Source organism: Equus quagga, chromosome 5 (assembly GCF_021613505.1).
Source record: "Equus quagga isolate Etosha38 chromosome 5, UCLA_HA_Equagga_1.0, whole genome shotgun sequence".
Lineage (NCBI taxonomy): Eukaryota > Metazoa > Chordata > Mammalia > Perissodactyla > Equidae > Equus > Equus quagga.
This window is the reverse complement of record NC_060271.1, coordinates 94,201,283-94,218,049: the sequence shown is the minus strand read 5'-3', so window position 1 is coordinate 94,218,049 and position 16,767 is coordinate 94,201,283. Positions and strand designations below refer to the sequence as shown.

Below are 16,767 nucleotides of genomic sequence, written 5' to 3'. Positions count from 1 at the left end.
GGCGCGGTTTGTGGCGACCCAAAACAATAACAGTAGTAACATCAAAGATCACTGATCACAGATCACCATAACAAATATAATAACAATGAAAAAGTTTTAAATATTGTGAGAATTACCAAAATGTGACACAGAGACATGAAAGGAACAAATGTGGGAAAAATGGCACTTGCTTGACGCAGGATTGCCACAAACCTTCATTTGTATAAAAAATGCAATATCTGCGAAGTGCAATAAAATGAGGTATGCCTGTAATTCCAGAACATTTCCATCACCCCTAAAAGAATCTCCTCCACCACAGTTCCCTTTAGCAGTCATTCCCCATTCCCCACTTCTCCAGTCCCTCAGAGAAGTCACAGCCAAGGCCTCCCTGACTTCCTAGGCCTTTCAGTCATGGTTTCAAGATGGCTGCGGTCATTGTATTCACTCTACAATCAGGAAGAGGGAGAGGCAAGGGCAGAACCCCTGGCTGAGTCAGCCCTGTCAAAGAGCTCTCTTGAAAGCCTCAACCAAAGGCTTGGCTTACATCTCTTGGGTCACTCCTCTCGGAAATGTCGAAGGGCATGTTGCTGCCTCAAGTAAAGTCAGAGTTCTATTGGAAAGGAAGAAGGGAAAACTGGATTTTGTGTAGGCAGCTAGCAGTGTCTGCTACAGACATTCATATATTAAATAAATTTAACAACATAATTTTTATATTCAGTATTCTTTCCCAAGTAGTGACATAAATGGACACATTACAGAAAGACTTTGATCTCCATGGTCTCAACCTCAAAACATTAGGTCTACGACCAAGACAACCTAAATTTCTGTTAAGTACATATTGAATCTTTCATGTATGATTTGTCTCAGTCTTATTTTTTTTTCCATCTATCACTGTCTGAAGTAATGGGTACTGCTCGTGTTATCTACCCAATTTGTCAAGCAGTATGAACTTGGAGTAAAATTGTCTCTTAAACTTAAATGACAATCCTTTAGTTCTATTGTTTTAAGATTTGTTTAAGGTGATGGGCTTTGAGGAGTTTTTAAAAGAGGTATCCCACACAGATATTCCATATGTTTCAGAGTTAAGAAAATTATCTACTCCAGTCTACTGATGAAATATTCTTTTCACACAGGCATAACCTAAGAATTAGGTAACTCAGATATATTTAATAAGCACACAATTCAACATTCTGATCAGTCACTTAACAAATATTTATGAGTTGTCTAAATTAGATAATGCATAAATATTTGTAAAGTCCATCACCTTAAGCAAGTGGCCTTTTTGTCATCAGTAAATAGAAGGTGGGAGGACTGCTTGGGATTCATAAATGTTTAAAGGACCTTGCTCTTCACTAGCACACATGTTGTCAACCTCCCTCTCTGGGCAGCTCCATTATTTCTGGCCATCAGTAGTAAGGGTGGAGAGAGCAATCTAAGGGACAGGCTACCTGGGCTGCTCCAGCTGCAGGTCCAATTAGGGCGCAGGAGAAGGGGCTTTTGCCTTTTTATTGTCCATAGGTTCTTTCATGTAATGCTGCTGACTTGTAAAATAGATGAGGCAGCATTGATATGCAAGTACCTGATTTATTACCAACTCGAACTTGAACAGCATCAGTGGGAAATGCATCAGATCTGCAGTACCCTGCAAGATTTGGGTTTTCCCCTTTGTGATGCAATTCTTGACTTGAAATAGAAATTCTTTTCAAATCTTTCCCAGACTTTTCTTTAAGGTGAACCCATCCATTGGTTCTAAACTTTGGTGGGCATAAGAATTGCCTGGAGAGCATGATAAAAACAGATTCCTCAACTCCACCTGCAGAGTTTCCATTTTTGTAGGTCTGGGGAAGGGGCCGAGGATTTGATTTTCTACAAAACTCTCAGGTGCTGCTGGTGCTGCTGGTTCTTGGACCACTCTTTGACTAGGGAAGAGCTGGGCCATATGTTTCCAATTTCTGTTTACTTCAGTTGCATGTGCTTTCTTTTCATAATGCTAACATCAGAGGGGCTGTTCACAGTTGACGAACTCAGAGGAGAATAAGCACAATACAGGCTTGACCGAAACCTTCAACTCCGCTTGTTCAGCATCTTCTGGGACTCCCTCACTCTCAGGATAAAACGGCTGCACACTTTTCAATAGTTCTACCTATTTTCTCTCCTGTTTTGTCTCTTCTGCAAGATCTGGTTGACCTGAAGTTTCTCTTGAATATTTTGCTAATACCTTTTGTATCTACCAGCTAATATCTTTCCCTCCATCTGTATAACAGATTGCCTTTCTGATTCCCTTTCAGGTCAATACTTCCCACTCAGCATTCCTCCACATTTTATATGTATCTCTTAAGATATTTTTATAGCCCTACTAAAATTCCATTTGTGATATTATCCTGTCTTTATTGCTGTACTACTCTTTTTCTTCATTTTCCTTTGGTACTACAGTACACTATCAACAGGAAATAAATGATACCCCTTAGTATTATAAATCCACTTAGAAAATTACATAAAATTTCCTAAGCCACTGATCCCTTCTGTATCTTCTTAACCAGCTCGAATGCCGTATGTAGAAGCAGTATCTTTTGACTTCTCTGGAGATTGGTTTAATCTATCCCCTGCGATTTCCCAGTGCATTTTTTCCTAAATTTTTTTTCAATTGAGGTATAATTTAAATTCGGTAACATTCACCCTCTTTAGTGTAGAGTTCAATGAGTTTTGGCAACTGCATACAGTCTCGTAACTACCACCATGAAGGAAACAGAACTGTCCCATCACCCCGGAAGTTCCCTCGTGCCCCTTTGCAACAGTCCTCTCCCCCGACTCTCAGCCTTTGGCAACCACTGATCAGTTTCCTGTTCCTGTAGTTTTGGCTTTTCCAGAATGTGGAGTTAAAATAAAAGTGGAAATGTTTTATTACGTTTAAACTTGAACTTAGTCCTTGTATTTAAAGAAGTAATGGTGTAGGGGTAAGATTTGGCACTCTTGCCGTGGTGGCCCGGCTTCATTTTCTGGTCAGGGAAGCATACCACCCATCTGGCAGTTGTCATACTCTAGTGGCTGCATGTTGCTGTGATGCTGAAAGCTATGCCACCAGTATTTCACATACCAGCTGGGTCACACAAAGTGGACAAGTTTCGGTGGAACTTCCAGCCTCGACAGCCTAGGAAAAAGGACTTGGTTACCCACTTCGGAAAAAATTGGCTATGAAAACCCTATAAATAGCAGTGGAGCATTGTCTAATATAGCAGTGGAAGGCGAGAGGATGATGCAAAAAGACCAGGCAGGGTTCCACTCTGCTGTACACGGGGTGCTAGGAGTTAGAATCAACTCCATGGCACTAACAAATACAAAGAAGAAATTCTAAAAGCTGAGAATAGGTAAATTTTATGCCAAATATACTCAACTGTCCTTGTAATAAGTATTTTGTTTTATTTAGCATTTTAAAATAGAATGAATGCACAGTTCAGAGTTTCATTATACTTTAGTTTTAGAATATTACTATTTTTCTCCAAAAATAATCTTCCCTTTCTCTTAAAAACACTTTTGAATACATTCAGATGTTAAAAGTTTGTTCATTTTGCTTACTTGCTAAGTAATAAAATATATGAAAGTTAAGTTAGGACATATACAATTTTTTTAAAGGTAGACAAGCTGACATTTCTTTTTGTCTTTCTTTTATACAGGTGTCTGCTTCAGAATGGTAAGTCAATACAATCTGTTTATTTATTTATTTTTGTCATTTTTTTCACTGTTATTTCTAATCACAGAGAGTGAGCAGTTTTCTACTTAGTGCTAGTGTATTGCTTATTCTGTCCTTGACAGCAAATGAAGAAGAAATATTTGCATTTCTTCAAAATTACTGATTAAGATTTTTATTAAAGCCATCTTTAGAAAGTAGTTAATATTCAAAATATATAAAGAACTCATGCAACTTAATATCAAAAAAAAAAACAACCTTATTAAAAAATGGGCAGAGGACTTGAATAGACCTTTTCCCAAAGAAGACACACAGACGACCAACAGACACATGAAAAGATGCTCAACATCACTAATCATCAGGGAAATGCAAATCAAAACCACAATGAGTGCCACCTCACACCTGTCAGCATAGCTATTATCAAAAAGACTGAAAATAACAAGTGTTGGAGAGGACGTGGAGAAAAGGGAACCCTCATACACTATTGATGGGAATGTAAATTGGTGCAGCTACTATGGAAAAGAGTATGGAACCTCCTCAAAAAATTAAAAATAGAACTACCATACGATCCAGCAATTCCAATTCTGAGTATCTGAAGAAAATGAAAGTGCTACTTCAAAGAGATAAATGCACCCCATGTTCATTGCATTATTTATAATAGCCAAGATATGGAAGCAATCTAAGTATTCGGCAATAGATGAATGGGTAAAGAAGAAGTGGTATATATATACATATACCACATACATATATATATATATGTATATGCACACACACACTCTGGAATATTACTCAGCCATAAAAAAGAATGAAATCTTGCCATTTGTGACAACATGGATGGACCTAGAGGGTAATATGCTAAGTGAAATAAATCAGACAGAGAAAGACAAATACCATGTAATTTCACTTATATGTGGAATCTAAAAAACAAAACAAATGAACAAACAAAAGAAAACAGAAACAGACTCATAGGTACAGGAAACAAACTGTTGGTTACCAGAGGGGAGGGGTTGAGGGTGGGCGGAATAGGTGAAAGGGATTAAGAGGTACAGACTTCCAGTTATAAAATAAAGTCACAGGTATGTAATGTACAGCAGAGGGAATATAGTCAATAATATAGTAATAACTTTGTATGGTGAAAAAAAGGTAGCCTATTAAAAACTTTACAGCCTCCCAGTTTTTAGTTAATGTTTTCTATGAATTTCAAAAGTACTTCTCTTAGGATGATTGAATTAAACATTTAATTAGGCATATTGAATATAAAGTATGAGATCTTCCACTTGTTATGAATGAAACAATCCTTCCAGGCAAGGGAATACAGAAATTGCAAGATGAAAAATGCTCGTGTTGCATAGGGAAGCGATTCCCAGATTTTTAGAAGTTTAAACTCCTTGTTGCCTTTTAAATTTTTATTTAAAAAAATTTTTTTTGTGAGGAAACTTAGCCCTGGGCTAACATCTGTGCCAGTCTTCCTCCATTTGATGTGGGGTGCCGCCACAGCGTGGCTTGACCAGTAGTGCTAGGTCTGCGCCCGGATCCGAACCTGCAAACCCCAGGCTGCTGAAGTGGAGTGCCTGAACTTAACCACTATGCCACCAGGCCAGCCCCTAAACTTTTAGTTTTTGGTATATATACCTTTCCTAAAAGTTAAATGTGGCATTTATTTTCACCTGTTATCTGAGTTGGCAGTCACTACGTCTCTGTTCTTAACCTCTGAGAGTTTTAACATATTCCCACCAGTAAAGTCTCCGCATTTTGAGGTAGTTCCATCCCCTACAGTTCAAATTATCTTCCTTTTCATTATTACCTGTGAGAGCTTGACTTATTTTCAGAACCAGCTTCTACATCACTCCTAGCTGTAACCAACTCGGTTTGTGTTGCTTCATTTTTGTTGAGCATGTGCAGGGTAGAGATCTTGGTCACCCTGGACTCCAAACAGGGAAGAGCATGTTTTTAAAAAGTTCTAGTAGATTGAATCCATAAGAACTTTAGTATGATATAGTTGAAATAATTCAAAATTAAAATGTTGCCAGTTTTTCATTTGTCAGTAGCATAACTGAATTTGGAACCAGGAAAAGAAATTAAAAAAAAATTAAGAATAATAGGAGACATAAATTTACCCAAAGACAATTATATAACATGCGGCAAGTCCAGAGCCAACAGAAAACATCAGAATCTTTTAATTGAATACTTTATATTGACCATAACTGGTTATCTTTCCTCAGTGATTGCGATTCTTGGAGTGACCATCATTTGGAATGCAGATTAACAATGTAATTTAGTGTTAGCAGACAGGGGAGCAATGCAGCTGAATCTTATGGATCCCAAAACACATCATGGAAACTGTTTCTGAAGTAATTCCCACTATCAGTTTATTGTGTCATAATGTGCTGTCTCTACTGAAAGTGGAATTTAACAAAAAATAGCATTGAAGTGAAGGTTCTTGTAAATAAAGGTATTAACCATAGGTCAGCTGCACAATTTTTGGTGTAGACTATATTTTGGAAAAAAAAGTTATTGTCAGCTTTGCATTTTTTGAGTGTTAGGATAAAGTATGTTGTGAATTCAGACTTTTGATGCTGGACTTCGTCTCTCTTGTTTTCCCCTGAAACCAGTACGCAGAAGATGAGGCTAGGAAAATAGGAGTGGTTGGCTGGGTGAAGAATACCAGCAAAGGCACTGTGACAGGCCAAGTGCAAGGCCCTGAAGAGAAAGTCAATTCCATGTAAGTAATAAGACTAAGAGCACACTCATGCAATTTATGAAATTACCTTAATGTTTCACTGGACAATAAGAATCGTATTGATGAGCCAAATTGAGTTTATAGATTACAACTAAACTAACAGGCTTTAGGCAGACCAGCAAAGAAATAGAGTTGAGAGTAGGATTTCTACATTTAAGAATGGATTTCCCACTTGGGCAGGCCCCTAAAGAGAGCAACAGCATCTCTCTCCAGTCTACGTGAAATGTGCTCTGTGAAGTCTCCACTAATATGGGGGCAACATCCAGGGCCCAAGTGTTTCTCATCTGAAGTGGTTGTGAAGAAGCACAGTGCCTTAGGATGGTTCTTAAAGTTCTTAAAGTAGTCTTCAAGGCAAAAAGATTGCCATCTCCTTTTCATTGTTTAAGTATCTTATTTATCTATTTGTAATTTTATTTTTACTGTCAATGAAAGTGTGTTTAATGAGGTGTATGGTTACCATAATCTGAGTCCTTGCAGTCCAAAGGAGAGCAGATTCAGTAATATAGACAAAAGTGCCCTGTGTGCACAGTGTGATTTCCAAAGGCTTTTCAGCTTCACAATTTCCACTGTTCTCTCTTTTTTTTATTATTATTATTGAGTTCATAATAGTTTACATCATTGTGAAATTTCAGTTGTACATTATTTCTTGTCTCTCACCACGTAAGTGCTCCCCTTCACCCCCCACCCCCGTCCCTATGGTAACCACTGAACTGTTTTCTTTGTCCATGTGTTTGTTTATATTCCACATATGAGTGAAATCATATGGTGTTTGTCTTTTTCACTCTGGCTTATTTTGCTTAGCATAATACCCTCCAGGTCCATACGTGTTGTTGCAAATGGGATGATTTTTTCTTTTTTTATGCCAGAGTAGTATTCCATTGTATATATGTACACCACATCTTCTTTATCCAATCATCAGTCAGTGGGCACTTGGATTGTTTCCATGTCTTAGCTATTGTGAATAGTGCTGTGATGAACATAGGGGTGCATATGTTACTTTGGATTGTTGATTTCAAATTGTTTGGGTCGATACCCAGTAGTGGGATAGCTGGGTCATATGGTATTTCTATGTTTAGTTTTTTGAGGAATCTCTCTACTGTTTTCCAAGGTGGCTGCACCAGTTTGCATTCCCACCAGCAGGGTATGAGGGTTCCCTTTTCTCCGCACCTTCTCCAACATTTGTTAGTTTTAGTCTTAGTGATTATAGCCATTTTAAGAGGTGTAAAGTGGTATCTTAGTGTAGTTTTGGTTTGCATTTACCTGATGATTAGCGATGTTGAACATCTTTTCATGTGTTTATTGGCCATCTGTATATCTTCTTTGGAAAAATGTCTGTTCATATCCTCTGCCCATTTTTTGATTGGACTGTTTGTTTTTTTGTTGTTCAGTTGTGTGAGTTCCTTATATACTACAGAGATTAACCCCTTGTTGGATATATGATTTGCAAATATTTTCTCCCAATTTGTGGGTTGTCTTTTTGTTTTGATCCTAGCTTCTTTTGCCTTGCAGAAGCTCTTTAGTCTGATGAAGTCCCACTTGTTTATTTTTCATTTGTTTCCCTTGTCTGAGAAGACGTGGTATTTGAAAAGATCCTTTTAAGTTCGATGTCAAAGACTGTACACCTATATTATCTTCCAGGAGTTTTATGATTTCAGGACTTATCTTCAAGTCTTTGATCCATTTTGAGTTTATTTTTGTGGTGGTGTGAGACAATGATCTGCTTTCATTCTTTTTGCGGTCCGTTTTTCCCAACACCATTTATTGAAGAGACTATTTTTTCTTCATTCTATGTTCTTGGCACCTTTGTCAAAGATAAGCTGTCCGTAGATGTGCGGTTTTATTTCTCGGCTTTCAGTTCTGCTCCATTGATCAGCGTGCCCGTTTTTGTACCAGTACCATGCTGTTTTGATAATGGCTTTGTAGTACATTTTGAAGTCAGGGATTGTGATGCCTCCCACTTTGTTCTTTTTTCTCAGGATTGCTTTAGCAATTCAGGGTCTTTGGTTGCCCCATATGAATTTTAGGATTCTTTGTTCTATTTCCGTGAAGAATGTCAATGGGATTCTGATTGGGATTGCATTGAATCTGGAGATAGCTTTCAGTAGTATGGACATTTTAACTATGTTTATTCTTCTAATCCATGTGCATGGAATCTCTTTCCATCTCTTTATGTCGTCATCTATTTCCTTCAATAATGTCTTATAGTTTTCATTGTATAAGTCCTTCACCTCCTTGGTCAAATTTATTCGTAGATATTTTATTCTTTTTGTTGGGATTGTAAATGGAATTGTATTCTTTAGTTCTCTTTCTGTAAGTTCGTTATTAGAGTATAGAAATGCATGTGATTTTTGTTAGTTGATTTTGTACCCTGCAACTCTAGTGTAGTTGTTGATTATTTCTAATAGTTTTCTGATGGACTCTTCAGGGTTTTCTATATATAAGATCATGTTGTCTGCAAATGGCAAGAGTTTCACTTCTTCACTCCCTATTTGGATTCCTTTTATTCCTTTCTCTTGCCTAATTGCTCCAGCCAAAACCTCCAGTACTCACCTACAACATGACTAACAATAATGTACAACTGAAATTTCGCAAGATTGTAAACTATCATAATCTTAATAAAAAGTTAAAAAAAACAACCTCCAGTACTATGTTGAATAAGAGTGGTGATAGTGGGCATGCTTGTCTTGTTCCTTTTCTCAGAGGGATGGCATTCAGTTTTTTCCCCATTGAGTATGATGTTGGCTATGGGTTTGTCATATATGACCTTTATTATGTTGAAGTAATTACCTTCTATCCCCATTTTATTAAGAGTTTTTATCATAAATGGATGTTGGGTCCTGTCAAATGCTTTTTCTGCATCTATTGAGATGATCATGCAGTTTTTATTCTTCATTTTGTTAATGTGCAGTATCACATTGATTGATTTGTGGATGTTGAACCATCCCTGTGTCCCTGGTATAAATCCCATTTGATCATGATGTATGATCTTTTTGATGTATTGCTGTATTCAGGTTGCCAATATATTGTTGAGGATTTTTGCATCTATGTTCATCAGCGATACTGGCCTGTAGTTTTCCTTTTTTGTGTTGTCCTTGTCAGGCTTTGGTATCAGAGTGATGTTGGTCTCGTAGAATTTGTTAGGAAGCCTTCCATCTTCCCTAATTTTTTGGAATAGCTTGAAAAGGATAGGTATTAAATCCTCTTTGAAAGTTTGGTGGAATTCTCCGGGGAAGGCGTCTGGTCCTGGGCTTTTATTTTTTGGGATGTTTTTGATTACTGTTTCAATCTTCTTACTTGGATTGGCCTACTCAGATTATCTATTTCTTCTTGATTCAGCTTTAGGAGGTTGTGAGAGTCTAAGAATTTATCCATTTCTTCTACATTATCCATTTTGTTGGCATACAGCTTTTTGTAGTATTCTCTTATAATCTTTTGTATTTCTGTGGTATCCATTGTTATTTTTTTTCTTTCATTTCTAATTTTATTTATCTGAGCTTTCTCTCTCTTTTTCTTTGTAGGTCTGACTAGGGGTTTGTCAATTTTACTTATCTTCCCAAAGAACAGCTCTTTGTTTCATTGATCCTTTCTGGGGCATTTTTTGTTTCAGTTGCATTTATTTCTGCACTGATTTTTATTATTTCTCTCCTTCTGCTGACTTTGGGCTTTGTTTATTCTTCTTTTTCAAATTCAGTTAGGTTAGCTTATTTGGCATTTTTCTTGTTTGCTAAGGTGAGCCTGTATTGCGATGAGTTTCCCTCTTAGTACTGCTTTTGCTGCATCTTGTATGAGTTGATATGGTATGTTTTCATTTTCATTTGTCTCTAGATTTTTTTTATTTTTCCTTTAATTTCTTCAGTGATCCATTGGTTGTTCAATAACCTGTTGCTTAGTCTCCACATCTTTGTCCCTTTCTCAGCTTTTTTCTTTTAATTAACTTTTAGCTTCATAGCATTGTGATTGGAAAAGATGCTTGTTATTATTTCAATCTTCTTGAATTTGTTGAGGCTTGCCTTGTTTCCCAGCATATGGTCTATCTTTGAGAACGTTCCATGCACACTTGAGAAGAATGTGCATTCTGCTGTTTTTGGATGGAGCGTTCTATATATGTCTATTAAGTCCAACTGATCTAGTTTTTCCTTAATTCCACTGTTTCCTTGTTGATTTTCTTTCTAGAGGATCTATCCATTGATATGAGTGGAGTGTTGAGGTCCCCTACTATTATTGTGTTGTTATTAATATCTCCTTTTAGGTTTGTTAATAGTTGCTAGTATTTTGGTGCTCCTGTGTTGGGTGCATAGATATTTATGTGTTATGTCATCTTGGTGGAGTGTCCCTTTGATCATTATATACTGCCCCTCTTTGTCTCTCTTTACCTGTCTTGTCTTAAAGTCTACTTTGTCTGAGATAAGTATTGCGACATCTGCTTTCTTTTGTTTGCCATTAGCTTGGAGTATCGTCTTCCATCCCTTCACTCTGAGCCTGTGTTTGTCATTGGAGCTGAGGTGTGTTTCCTGGAGGCAGCATATTGTTGGGTCTTGTTCTTTAATCCATCTCGCCACTCTATGTTTTTTTATTGGAGAATTCAATCCATTTACATTTAGGGTGATTATTGATATATGAGGGCTTAATGCAGCCATTTTATCACTCATTTTCCAGTTCTCCTGCATTGCCTTTGTTTCTCATCCCATGTGTTTCGGTCTACCAATTGAGTTGTGTAGTTTTTTATGTTGTGTTTCTTTGTTTTCTCCTTATGTATTATTTGTGTCTCTGTTCTGCTTTTTTGTTTAGTGGTTACCATGAGGTTTGTATTCAAAATCTTGTAGATAAGGTAGTCCATTTTCTGATGGCCTCTTACTTCCTTAGACTAAACCGATTCAGTCCCTTTCCTCTTCCTCTCCTAAGTTGTTTTTCTCAAGTCTTATTCCATCTTGTGTTGTGAGTTTGTGGTTAAAATGACAAGATTACCTTTCTTTTTGGTGTTTTCCTTCCCTGTATCTTTAATGTTATACTTGAGTATTTGCTAATCTGTTCTGATGTATAGCTACAATTTTCTGCTTTTGTCTACCTATTTATCTCCTTATTCCATGGTTTGTAACCCCTTTCTCCCCCCCTTTTATTTTTCAGGTAGGAGGGTCTTCTTGAGAATTTCTTGTAAGTGTGTGTGTGGGGGTCTTGTGGCTATGAACTCCCTTAGCTTTTGTTTGTCTGGGAAAGTTTTTATTTCTCCATCATATCTGAAGGATATTTTCACTGGATAGAGTATTTTCGCTGGAAGTTTTTGTCCTTCAAAGATTTAAATATGTCATTTCAGTTCTCTCCTAGCCTGTAAGGTTTCTGCAGAGAAATCCACTGAAAACCTGATAGTAGTTCCTTTGTAGGTTATTTTCTTCTGCCTTGCTGCCCTTAGTATTTTTCATTTCTCATTTACTTTTGCCAGTTTCACTACTATATGCCTTGCTGTATGTCTTTTTACATTGACACATTTAGGAGATCTGATAGCCTTTCCACATGGATTTCCATCTCCTTCCCCAGGTTTAGGACGTTCTCTGCCATTATTTCTTTGAACAAGCTTTCTGCTCCATTCTCCTTCTCTCCTCCCCTTGAATACCTGTAATTGTTATGTTGCATTTCCTAATTGAGTCAGATATTTCTTGGAGACTTTCTTCATTTGTTTTTAGTCTTAGTTTTCTCTCCTCCTCTATCTGGAATTTTTCAATATGTCTATCCTCCATTATGCTGGTTTTGCTCCTCTATGGTGTCCGATCGAGCATTCAGGGAATCCATATTGTGTTTTGTCCCATTGATTGTGTCTTTCATCTCCATTATTTCTGATTGACTCTTCTTTATAGTTTCAATCTCTTTTGTGAAGTAGCTTCTGAACTTGTTGAATTGTTTCTCTACATTCTCTTTTAACTCATTGAGTTTTTTGATAATAGCTATTTTGAATTCTCTGTCATTTCGATTATATATTTCTGTGTCTTCAGGACTGATTTCTGGATACTTGTCATTTTCTCTCTGGTCTGAGGATTTAACACAATTTTTTTTTTAATTTTTTTTTTTTTAAGAATTTATTTTTTCCTCTTTCTCCCCAAAGCCCCCTGGTACATAGTTGTATATTCTTCGTTGTGGGTCCTTCTAGTTGTGGCATGTGGGACGCTGCCTCAGCGTGGTTTGATGAGCAGTGCCATGTCCGCGCCCAGGATTCAAACCAACGAAACACTGGGCCACCTGCAGCGGAGCGTGCGAGCTTAACCACTCGGCCACGGGGCCAACCCCAACACAATTTTTGATACTGCTAGATGGTCTGCCTTGGTTCTTTTGCATCCTGGTATTATTTGGTTGCAGTTACCACCTATTGCCACTGGATGGGGGTCAAGAGCCACGTATTCTGAGCCATCTGCAATTAGCTAGGATCTTAGGCACTGGAGCTGGTTCTGGGCAGGTGGGAGGGAGGGGCTCTTTTTCTGTGTGCTCTCAGGGGTTTTATCACTCTGCTGTTGCTATCTGCTCTCCTGGGGTTTGGCTTGATGAGGTCACCCCTGCATTAGCTTTCACCTCAGTATGGGCTTTCCACTAGGCTGGGAGGGACCTCTGGGATCTTTGATGGTCCTGCGAATGAGCATCCCCTCCTCCCTTCCTTCCCTCTCTGAAGCCATGCACAGTCCTGGATGGCAGTCTTTTGGGGAGGGAGTGAAGTTTTCTATTAACCTCATTCCATTTCCTCCGAGGGGGGCTCCAGCTTCTCCACTGTCCGACGTATGGCTGCATGGGTCTCTCAGATGTCTTTTGTGTTGTGTGGATGTCCTCTGTTGGAGTATCAATGTCTTTTTCATTGTATGTTGGATGGAAGAGATCACCAGAGATCTCACTCGGCCATGATGCTGATGTCGCTCTACCATCTTTTTTTTTTTAATAAAATATCACTAACATTTATTGAGCATTTGCAACATGTTAGGCAGTGTGCTAAACACTTTACACAGATTATTTCATTTAATCTTCATAACAGATCCTATGAGGTAGGTAGTATTAATTATACCCAATTTATTTTATTTTATGGTTTGTAGTTTATCTTTGTTTTCATTACTTAATGTTTTCAGATTTAAAAGGCAATACTTTTTTGCTTATTGTACTAAGTGAAGGAACAAAATGCAGGGAGGCATAAGAACAAGGCTAGTAATCTGCACCTTCCCCTCAGCTTCCCTCCCCTTTACGTAACCTGTGCCAGTGGCCTCATGACTACTTTCCAGAGCTTTGTCTTTCACTTAAAAATATTCAAGCATACATTAATAATTAGAATTTTGCTTGTTTTTACTGAAATAGTATACTTTATGCATATTTTTCTGTAACTAGCTTTTTCATTTCATGGACATTCAACATCCGTAAATATATAACTACCAACTTCTTATTTTTTCTAATTTCTTTATGTATAGGTACATACTTTTATTTGTGTGTAAAACCACATCTCACTTGAAAAGTAAGGTCTAAAAATGTAATTTCATAAAATGTGGGGTAACAGTTATTGGAAAACAGTATTTTTCAGTAGGATTGTCACAGAATGCACAAAAGACAAGGTTGTGAGTCTTATGCGGTACACAACTAATAGTTCAATGGATGAGAGAATGCTGAATGTCTATGAGGTAGTTTGAGAATGGGGACTATGTGGAGGATGGATGCTCATGCCAATCATGCTGTATTGTAATCCATTTTGTAGCAGGTTTTTGATTAATTTCCTCAACATCACTGTAATCATATTATATGTTCTGCCCATTTTTTCTTTCCAGCTACTGCACACCTCTCCTCCCCCGCACACCACCAGTAATCTATGTCAGCAACCTGTGTGTTTCCTTCTGTGTTTGTCTCCATGTTCAACTTCTCATATACACACACTGGGGTCCACATGTATTTTTGGGTGGTGATCAGTGTTTGCTTTTCAAATATGGGATCATGGTGTATGCACTTCTCTGCATCTCACTGTTGCCATTCAATTCAAAATCCCTCCAAGTCAGATGTTATAGCTCTAATCCATTCTTTTGAATAGCTGCTTCATATCCTACAGTATAAATGTCCCATTATTTATTACCTTATTGGTGGGAACTCATTTTGTTTCTCATTTACTTTTTCAATGAGAGCAATGCTATAATAAACATTTCATGGGGATTTTATTTTTATGGGGGAGAGTCCCAAGAGTGTGATTTGTTGGTTGGAGTGTCTGTGTATTTTTAATTTAAAAATATTTGTCAGACCACTTTTCAAAACAGCTGTTAACTATTTACATTTTTTTCTCTTCATCCTGTGTGCAATTGGTTTTATTGCTCTCTAATTTTTCTTTTATCTGATTGGGTGTAGAGTGACATTATTTTTTACTATAATTTGCATTTCTCTAATTACTAGTTACTTTGAGCTTTTTCATGCTCAGGACCATGTAGTGTTTTCTTGTGAACTCCCCTTTCACATCCTTTACCCATTTTGCATTGAATTCCTGTCTCTAGCCAGTTTTTAAGAGCTCTTTGTATATTGGTGATGATTACTAACTCATTATCTGTTATCTCTTTTGCAAGTATTTTCCCAAATCTCTCATTTGCTTGTTAGTTTTGTTTATGATAGCTTTTTAAACAAAAATTGTTTTTAATTTTTATAAACTCAACTATGGTTATCTTTTCTTTCTGGTTAAGAAACAGATTGTGTTGTTTCCTTGGTTTCCTTCTAATGTTTGATGCTTTATTTATTACATTAAGCATTTACTCCATCTGGAATTTGTTTTTTATTTATAATATGAGATTGGGGACTATTTTCTACCAGATGGATAGCCAGTTGTGCCGTAACCATTTATTAAATAATCACTCTTTTCCCTTGAATTGAAATACATTTTTTGTCATGTACTAAAATCTCATATAAACTGGATTTTATTTCTGGATTCCTATACAATGCTCCATATTGATTTAATTACAGTGGCTTTATAGTATATTTCCTTTCACCATTCTTCTTCATTCATTCATTTGCTTTCTTGGGCTTTTATTTTCTCTCTAAACTTTGAGATACTTTTATCCATTTAATTGGAATTATATTTGTTTTCTAAAAAAAATTTCTCTGATTATCTTACAGATATGCCATCTAAAATAAACTTTATTTTTTAGAACAGTTTTAGATTTACAGAAAAGTTCTGAAGATAGTACATACGTTATAATTAATGAATCAATATTAATACATTAAAGTCTATATTTTATTCAGGTTTTCTCAGTTTTTGCCTAATGTCCTTTTTCTCTTCTAGGAACCCATTGTTTTACTTGCTTTTTAATGGTACATTTTTATATTTTCAAGAGAATTGATGTTAAGTCTTGTCATCTAAGAATAGGGATATCTTTTCATTTGCTCAGATTTTAAAATTTATCCTTCAATATGATTTTATGATTATCATCATATAGGTTATATGCTTTTCTTGCTAAGTTTATTCCTAAGTATTTGTCTTCATCAGTTTGAGCTGCTCTAACAAAGTACCACAGACTGGTGGCTTATAAACAGCAGAAATTTATTTCTTAAAGTGCAAGAGGCTGGAAGTCCCAGATCAGAGTGCCGGCAAGCCCGGGTTCTGGTGACAGCCCTCTTCTGGGTTGCAGACTACTGACTTCTCACTGTATCCTCACGTGGTGGAAAGAGCTAGCTAGAATTCTGGCCTCAGCTTATAAGGACACTAATCCCATTCATGAGAGTTTCACCTTCATGACCTAATTATCTCCCAGAGGCCCCAACGCTAAATACCAAGACATTGGGGGTTAGACATCAACATGTGAATTTTGACTGGGGCATATTCAGTCCATAACAATATTTTATTGCCTTTTTCACTGTTGTGTATGGAATATTTTTCTTATTTCCGTTTCTGGGTACTAATGCTAGAATAGGGAAAACCTAATAACTTTTATATATTTATTTTATATCATAGAGTTATCTTATCAAATATTCTCATTAGATCTACTAGGTTTTTTTTTTTTTTTTGTAAATAGTCATTGGAGTTTCTAAATATACAATTATGTAATCAGCAAAAATAGTGTATCATTTTTTCAGTGTTTATGTCATTTGCTAGATGCATCAAACCAATGTTGAATGATAGTAGCAATAGTGGACATCCCTGTCTGGTTTCTGGTTTTATTTGAAATAGTTTTATTGTTTCACCAAGTAGAATGATGTTTGCTGTTGATTTTTGGTAAATATACCTCATCACATTGAATTTCACTCTTGCATTCCTTGATTTAAGCTCTGATTGGTCATAGTGTATTATTGTTTTGAATCATTGCTTAATATTGCTACCAATATTTTATATAGAGTTTTTGCATCTATATACATAAGTAAGATTATGGTTTCCCTTTTT

General features: G+C 36.7%; 1 protein-coding gene across 2 annotated transcripts in view; it reads left to right on the top strand.

Annotated features, from left to right (window-relative positions):
• ACYP2 (acylphosphatase 2) overlaps positions 1 to 16,767 on the top strand; it is a 152,588-nt gene that overhangs the window by 8,647 nt on the left and 127,174 nt on the right. For both annotated transcript variants that reach the window (XR_006888472.1, XM_046660301.1), the window contains exons 2-3: positions 3,651 to 3,667; positions 6,277 to 6,386. Coding sequence is in view for 1 of the 2 variants with exons in the window: in XM_046660301.1 (XP_046516257.1) it covers positions 3,651 to 3,667; positions 6,277 to 6,386 (127 nt within the window). In the remaining variant the exon portion in view is untranslated. The remainder of the gene's footprint in view (positions 1 to 3,650; positions 3,668 to 6,276; positions 6,387 to 16,767) is intronic.